Below are 8,200 nucleotides of genomic sequence, written 5' to 3' on the forward strand. Positions count from 1 at the left end.
GGAAGTGACAGTTTCCACAAATCTGTCCAGGTTCATGGCTGAAGCTTCCAAAACACTCCAATCAGTACAGTCAAAGCAGGCATGTAGTTCTTGCTCTGACTGCTCCGTCCACTTTCTAACAAGCACAGGCTTAGAAGTTTTAAATTTGTGCTCATAGGTTGGAATGAGATGAAGCAGACAGTGATCAGAGATTTAAAGCTTCACGGGGAACTGCGCAGGATGCTTCCTTTAAGACTATGTAGTGAACTGAGCCTCCGGTCAAGACCTGCCTCTGAAGACCTTCATGGGACAGGAACTGTTATTTCATTGATTTGAATCCAGAAATACAAATTAGCTCATCCAGAGACTTTCTAATTGTATCCTGAACTAATCAATTGAAAGAACACTCTCTTTTTTATATTATCATTACTATTTTACAATGTCTTGATAATCAAAAGTGTGTTTAGTTCATACCATTTTTAAATGTTGAAGTGAACCACTCATTTTAAATCAACTGTGAAACAGTATTAATGATTTTTAATCCTCATTCAAAGTAGAAATCAAGTTAAATGTCTATGTTACAAAGTAATTATGCATTTTTGATCTTCTGTCTGAAATGAGAAAGGTGTGATGTCGGTCAAAAGTCAGAGACAGTCGCAAACAAGTTTATTGGAACGAACTGTTATAGTTAACAGTGGTCCAGAGAATTTGTGTCCATGGTGGGACACTTTACATGCTGTCTGTATGTTGGTAGTTAATTGGAGAGGGTTGTGCTGTTAAAATCCCCACAGACAATAAGGACAGGGTCAGGGTGTTTTTTCTCCACGTCTGTTATCAGCTCGGCGAGCTGTTTTCCAGCCTCTAAAGTGCAGACTGGAGGTGGAATGTAAACACTGGCCAAAATTAAAGAGGAGAACTTCCTCAGAGAAAAGAAAGATTTACAGTTTATAAAAAAAATGACTCCTTGTGAGAGCTACATGTCTTCGGTCACACTGTGGTATATCAGTACACCAACCTTGATTTTTATAAAAACAGATTCCACCTCCTCCCTTTTTCCCCGAGAGCTCCGGCTGTGATCTGCTCGAAACACCTGGAAGCCTGACATCAGACATATGACACACACGATACACATCTGACATATGACACACACGATACACATCTGACATATGACACACACACACGATACACATCTGATATATGACACACACGATACACATCTGATATATGACACACACACACGATACACATCTGACATATGACACACACGATACACATCTGACATATGACACACACGATACACATCTGACATATGACACACACACACACACGATACACATCTGATATATGACACACACACGATACACATCTGACATATGACACACACGATACACATCTGATATATGACACACACGATACACATCTGATATATGACACACAAACACACGATACACATCTGACATATGACACACACGATACACATCTGATATATGACACACACACGATACACATTTGACATATGACACACACACACGATACACATCTGATATATGACACACACACACGATACACATCTGACATATGACACACATAATACACATTTGATATATGACAACAATGTGACCAGTCTACTCAAATTCTGTTTTGACTTTAGTTTTTGTGTGCCACCTCAGGTGAACTCCTCGCTGAGAGGCAACAGCTCTAGAATTTATAATGCAAAAGCAACATGAGATATTTTATAAAGGCAGTCTTAGCTTGAACAGTTCCTTCATGTTTAGTGATCAAATTAATTTTAAAAGTCTAGTCCAATCATGGCATGTCTGGATTATTATAAAATACTTTTACAATTTAATTCATCACCAGGTCTTCATTTAAAAAACATTAAATAAATGTTGAAAAACTTTTATTCAAACTATTTTTATTATCACTTATCAGATGGTCCGATATTTACAATGATCCATTGCAAGTTCAAACAGATATCCATTTAGTTGGAGGACATGGTGTTGCGAATCCAGGTGTTGAAGTTGCAGACCTTGGTGTAAACTCCAGGCTTGTTCTTCTGGGCGCAGCCGTAACCCCAGGACACCACACCCTGCAGCTGACCATTGCACACCACGGGGCCACCAGAGTCACCCTGACACACACGACAAGCAGACGAGGTGTGAGTAAAAAATGGTATCACTTTTGATCTGTTCACTTTGACAAGCTGTGCTTGATCTCCCACCTGGCAGGAGTCCTTGCCTCCCTCCAGGAATCCAACGCAGATCATGTTGGAGGTGATCTGTCCAGGGTAGGCGTTCCTGCAGCTGGAGTCACTCAGGATGGGGGCATCCAGACACATGAGCCTATCAGGGTAGTAGCCTAAAACAACCAGATAAAACACACATGACTATTCTTTCCCACCACATCATACATGTAACTTTATCGCTGATACATTTATACAGAGTCACTGACTTCCAGAGCTGCTGGTGTTTCCCCATCCAGAGATCAGACAGGAAGTGCCGGTGCCAGCACAGGACGAGGGCAGAGACACGGTTTTGACGTAGCTGTTCACGGTGGCGGGCTTGTTCAGCTTGATCAGCATGATGTCATTGTCCAGGTTGTAGCTGCTGTAGTTGGGGTGGCGGATGACCTTGGCTGAGTCGATGAACTGCTCTGTTCCCTCATTCACAGCAATGTTGTGCTCTCCAAGTCTCACCTGGATACGACTGCATGACAAGATAACCACCATCAGAAAGACTAGAAGCAACTGATGCTTTGAATATGACCCCGCAGCACTGTGTAATATGACATTTATCTGAGTGTAGTACTAGTTCCTGGACTTACGACTGGTAGCAGTGAGCAGCAGACACCACCCAGGTGCTGGAGATCAGGGAGCCTCCACAGAAGTGGTAGCCAACGTTCAGAGACGCAATGTAGGGTGCAGAGTTCTTCCTGCACTCGTAGCCTCCAACAATCTTGTCATCCTCAATGGGAGCAGCATCTGGAACATAAACAATTTCATTGAAAAAGAAAACCTTTTAAAAACATGGTAAGAATCAATAAATTCACTACAGAAACTCACAAGCTGCAGCAAAGAGAGCCAACAGGATGAAGTACTTCATGATTGTGTCCTGAACCTCGGTACATGTTCTGCTGCTCTGCTCCTCTATTTAAACCCACCGAGACTCTCTGCTATCTGACTGGCCAAGGACACACATTCACTTTTTTAAATTATTTTCTTGGTAGAGAGCGTGTGGAAAATAACATCTGGACACTGAGGACCATGTGCTGATAATGTCAGATCCCAACTCATGAACTTAGTTTTTAGTATTTTAAAATATCTTTTAAACTTTAAATAATATAATAAAGAATAATCAAAAACAATAACATCATACACTACTGAAAATAAAATTGATGTATACAACAAAGCAATTACTCATAAATCAATGTTAATTAAAATGTATATATAGTTTTACGTAGTTTTCCATTTTGACCGTTATTATTCTGTTTTCTGCATTGTTGAAATATTTATATTATATTGTGAATGTTTTATTATCTTTATAAAGCCGAAGTATCACAGGCTTGTGTTATATTCTAAACCATGCTCCTCCTGTATATGGAACAAAAAAAAAAATTAAAATGTGAAAATCTCAAGTATTTTAACTGACAATATAATTAGCATTGTTTGTTAATCTTTTTTTTCCCTGGTTTGTTTGGATTGAGGCCTATAAGACTTGATCTCAATTTATACACAGCTGAATAAGATGGTGTTTTATATCACAGTGCTCTAGTGCCAATATATTTATTTCAGTGGAATATTCTACCATTATCAACATTTTTAGTCTTTTTTTCTTGTTTTGAACAAATGAGTAAAAAAAAACAGTGAAAATAAATAAATTAGTCTGATAATTATTTTTAAAAACATTAGACGTAGGGTTTCAAAACTCCCATTAGCATACCATTAACAGACTAACATATCATTTTCATGCACCTAAGCTTTTCTTTATATTTTATTTTATTTTTTGTATTTAAACTTTTTTGTTTATGTAGAAACCCATATCAATAAACTGTTTTCATTTTTAATATTTCTATAATCCCTTCAGTGTATTAAATAGTTAGGGCTTTCTTATCTTGTTAACCTTGTCTTCAGAGGGCTTTATAAAGGTTTTTTGTTAGTTCACTCAAACACTCATGCCTCTGAGTTATGAGTGTACATGGTTTATATGCAGCACATTTTACCTCACAAGCAGAGTTTAAAAAAGGTAATAAGTTCACAGATTTTCCCAAGGACACTTCAGCACATGGCATATGAGCAATACAGTAATTTATTTAAATTTGGTTTATTTATATACCATACCATACCAATTTATTTATATAGCACTTAAAACAGCAACAAGGCCAACCAAAGTGCTGTACAAAAGAAACAAACATGCACAGCGGACAGGAAAACAAAATAGAAATACAGATACAAATAGCAGCAGAAGCTAACTAAAATGGCCAACAGAGTAGAGAACAGACCGGACCAAAACAAATCACACCGTGTTAAAGGCAAGCGAATAGAAGTGGGTCTTCAAGCGAGACTTAAAAACTGAGAGTGTGGGAGCCTGCCGGACACTCAGTGGCAACTCATTCCACAGTCGTGGACCTGCAACAGAGAAAGCCCTGTCACCTCTGAGCTTACGACGGGTTTCTGGGACTGAGAGAAGCATCTGGTCTGCTGACCTCAGAGAGCGCGGTGGGACATATGGCTGCAGAAGATCAGTGAGATAGGATGGGGCGGAACTGTTCAGTGATTTAAAAACATACATGAGAATTTTGAAATGGATCCGAAGGTGAATGGGTAGCCAGTGCAGGGAGGCCAAAACTGGCGTGATGTGCTCTCTATAGCCTGTACCAGTTAAAAATCGGGCTGCAGCATTTTGGACCAGTTGTAGACGAGCAATGGAGGACTGACTGATTCCAAACAGAAGTGAATTGCAGTAATCAAGCCTAGATGTTATGAAGGCGTGGATCACTGTCTCAAGGTTCTTTTTGGAGCGTATAGGCTTCAGCTTAGACAGCCGTCTCAGCTGAAAAAAACAGGATTTGACCATCATGTTTACGTGACTGTTGAGTTTTAAGGACGGGTCCATTATCACCCCCAGATTAGTGACCGTTTGTTTCTCTAGCGGGGCTAGAGAGAAAAGGTCAATGTCATGGTTCATGAGTGAGCCACTGGGATGGAACAGCATGACTTCAGACTTCTTCTCATTGAAGCTTAAGAAGTTTAAATATAGCACCAAGTTGCAACAGAAATTGTTTCAGGGCACTGTACAAAAACATTCACATACATATAAGCCAATAAGTAAAAGTTATTTATCTAAAGAAGTCAGAAGATTGCACTGAATCTTCACTTTAATGCAGTCTTCCATCCTGAGCAAGCACAAAGGCAACAGTGGGACGGAAAAAACTCCCTCTTAACAGGAAGAAACCTCCAGCAGAACCAGGCTCAGGACAAGCGGCCATCTGCTTCAACCGGCTGGGTTTGAGAGGAACAGGAAGGAGAGACAGACGAACACAGAACGACAAGTCCAGGTGTTCTTTCTGTTGGAGGAAAGACATAAACACATGTTAAGGATAAAAATAGTAACAAATACACACAAGCAGAAATACAACCAGATACAGTAGAGCAAGTAAAGACAGTAGCGGAGTGAGGAAATGTGGTCAGTTTGTCCTTCAGCAGTCTAAGCCTATAACAGCATAACTAAAGGATAACTCAGGAAACCTAAGCCAACCCTAACTGTTAGATTTTTCAAAAAGGAAAGTCTTAAGCCCAGTCTTAAAACTGGACAGTGTGTCAGCCTTACAGACAAAAACTGGAAGTTGGTTCCACAAGAGAGGAGCCTGATAACTGAAAGATCTTCCTCCCATTCTGCTTTTGGAACCTATAAGAAAACAAGTAAACCTGCAGTCTGAAAGTGAAGTGCTTTGTTAGAAAAATGTGGAACAATAAGATCTGTAATATAAGATGGAGCTAGGTTGTTGAGAGCTTTATATGTTAGAAGTAAGATTTTGAATTTATATCTGGATTTGACAGGGAGCCAACGGAGAGAAGCAAAAACTGGAGAGATATGATCTATCCTACTAACTCGCATTAAAACTCAGGCAGCAGCATTTTGGATCAACTGAAGACTTTTTAAAGAAGATTTTGGACACCCAGATTATAAACAATTGCAATAGTCCAGTCTAGACATGACAAATGCATGGACCAGTTTTTCTGCCTCATTTTTAAGGCAAGATGTTACTGATCTTAGTGATATAACGCTGGTGGCAGAAAGCGGTTCTGGTAATGTTTTTAAAATGGGGGTTAAAATACATATCTTGATCAAAAATAACATCAAGTTTTTTTTCTTCGTCTTTTTTATGTTAGAACTGAAGGCCAAATTAATGCCATCCAGAGAAAGTGAAAGATTACAATTTTTTCCCCTAAGATGCTCAGGTTCAAAAACCACAACATTTGTCTTATCTTAGTTTAAAGCATAAAATAAAGGGTTATTCATGTTTATTATGTCTTTAAGGCATACTTGTATTCTAAGTAACTGACTGGATTTATCAGGTTTCATGGACAAATATAACTGAGTATTATCATCATAACATCAGCATAAGTTTTGCAGAGTGACAAAGGCTGCACAGAAGTCTATTGGTGTCAGTCTCCCCATCATCACAGACATCTACACCTCCAGATGCAGGAAGAGGGCCACCTGCATCATGAAGGACCCCACTCACCCAGCACACACACTTTTTGCACCGCTACCCCAGGCAGAAGGTTGAGAAGCATTAAGTGCAGAACCACTAGGCTGAGGAACAGCTTCTACCCTGAGGCTGTTAGACTCATGAATCCTTAGTCAGGATTATCACTGTGAAAATTACTGTGAAAAAAAATTATTGTGAAAAAAAATCACTGTAATGCCACTTGGTTGTTGATATGTGCTGCTGACTATCCATGATGCTGATCTCATGCTGCTGATTTATTTCATGTTGCTGTGTTCATTCCTCCTTGTCTGCTCACACAGACTCATGTTCATGCTGCTGTTTTTTGGCGCATTGTTTTGTACTATTAGTGCTTAGTGTATTCTTAGTTTAGCATATTTTTTAGTACATGTCTTGGATTGTACTACTGTTTTTCTTTACAATTTGTATTTTTGTTGGATGTAACTGAGACCCTGTGTACATAGTTTCATTCCACCTCATGTACCACATGTGATGTGAATGACAATAAAGAACCTTGAATCCATTAATAACAATGAAAATGTATTCCATGCTGTTTAATAGCTTTAACTATTGGAAGCCTATATAAAGTAAAGAGTATTGGTCCAAGTATTGAACCCTGAGGAACTCCATGACTAACTTTTTGTATAAAGAAGATTTGTTATTTACATTTACAAACTGAATTATATCAAATAAATATATGATTTAAACAATTTTGGAGCCATTCCTGTAATCCCAATATTATTTTCAAGCCTCTGTAGTAGAATATTGTCATCAATTGTATCAAATGAAGCACTGAGGTCTACCAGAACAAGTAAAGACACAAGAGTCTGCGACCATGAGAATATCAGTAACTTTCACCAGTGCTGTTTCTGTGCTGTGATGAACTCTAAACCCTAACTGAAACTCCGTAAACAGCTTATTTCTGTTCAGGTGTTCCCACAACTGACCTGCATCTATTTTCCCTAGAATTTTTAGATGAATGTTAGATTAGCTATAGGTCTATAATTGGGCAGAATTCCTGAATCAAGATCAGGTTTCTTAAGTAAAGGTTTAATTACAGCATCCTTAAAGTGCTGTGGTTCGTAACTATTCATTAGAGACAAATTAAGCAGATCCAAAATGTGGATATTAATTATGGGAAATGCCTCTTTAATTAGTCTGGTTACGATGGGATCTAGCAGACATATTAATGGTTTGGATGAAGCTATTTTTTTTGACAATTCAGAGAGCTCAACAGGACAAAAACAATCCAATCATAAAACAGATTCTAGTGACATTTTAAAGTTTAAAGCTGCTTCATCTGACAGGGAAATGGAGGCAATAGTAGGAAGGATGGTGTATGTAACTTAAAATTGAACCAGGGAGCCAGCTTCCTCTGATACTTTCTTTTTCAGCGGAGCAATTTTATCAAGTGGTGTTTGCATTGAAGTTGTCAAATTATCAACAATATCATCTAAACCACTGCTCTCTGGTGCATTACATATACATATAT

At 38.6% G+C, this 8,200-nt stretch overlaps 2 protein-coding genes across 2 annotated transcripts in view; both read right to left on the reverse strand.

Moving 5' to 3' along the window:
• Positions 1 to 1,952: 1,952 nt before the first annotated feature.
• Positions 1,953 to 3,164, reverse strand: LOC119409482 (trypsin-3). Its single transcript, XM_037676378.1, has 5 exons — positions 3,041 to 3,164; positions 2,803 to 2,959; positions 2,431 to 2,684; positions 2,201 to 2,337; positions 1,953 to 2,110 (listed from the first exon to the last, which is right to left on the reverse strand). The coding sequence occupies exons 1-5, from the start codon at positions 3,078 to 3,080 to the stop codon at positions 1,961 to 1,963; spliced, it is 738 nt and encodes a 245-aa protein (XP_037532306.1). The 5' UTR covers positions 3,081 to 3,164; the 3' UTR covers positions 1,953 to 1,960.
• A 388-nt stretch (positions 3,165 to 3,552) lies between these two features.
• LOC119410323 (trypsin-3) overlaps positions 3,553 to 8,200 on the reverse strand; it is a 15,791-nt gene continuing 11,143 nt past the window's right edge. The window contains exon 6 of the mRNA XM_037677235.1: positions 3,553 to 3,568. Within this exon, the coding sequence (XP_037533163.1) occupies positions 3,553 to 3,568 (16 nt within the window). The remainder of the gene's footprint in view (positions 3,569 to 8,200) is intronic.

This window comes from Nematolebias whitei, chromosome 5, assembly GCF_014905685.2.
Source record: "Nematolebias whitei isolate Nwh7 chromosome 5, NemWhi1, whole genome shotgun sequence".
NCBI classification, from domain to species: Eukaryota; Metazoa; Chordata; class Actinopteri; order Cyprinodontiformes; family Rivulidae; genus Nematolebias; species Nematolebias whitei.

Excerpts from the sequence above, each read along its gene's own strand:
- LOC119409482 (XM_037676378.1), bottom strand. The coding sequence starts at position 3,080 with ATGAAGTACTTCATCCTGTTGGCTCTCTTTGCTGCAGCTT. Across the intron at positions 2,960-3,040 it reads GGCTCTCTTTGCTGCAGCTT|ATGCTGCTCCCATTGAGGAT; the intron begins GTGAGTTTCTGT and ends TTTATGTTCCAG. Across the intron at positions 2,338-2,430 it reads AAACACCAGCAGCTCTGGAA|GCTACTACCCTGATAGGCTC; the intron begins GTCAGTGACTCT and ends TGGTTGTTTTAG.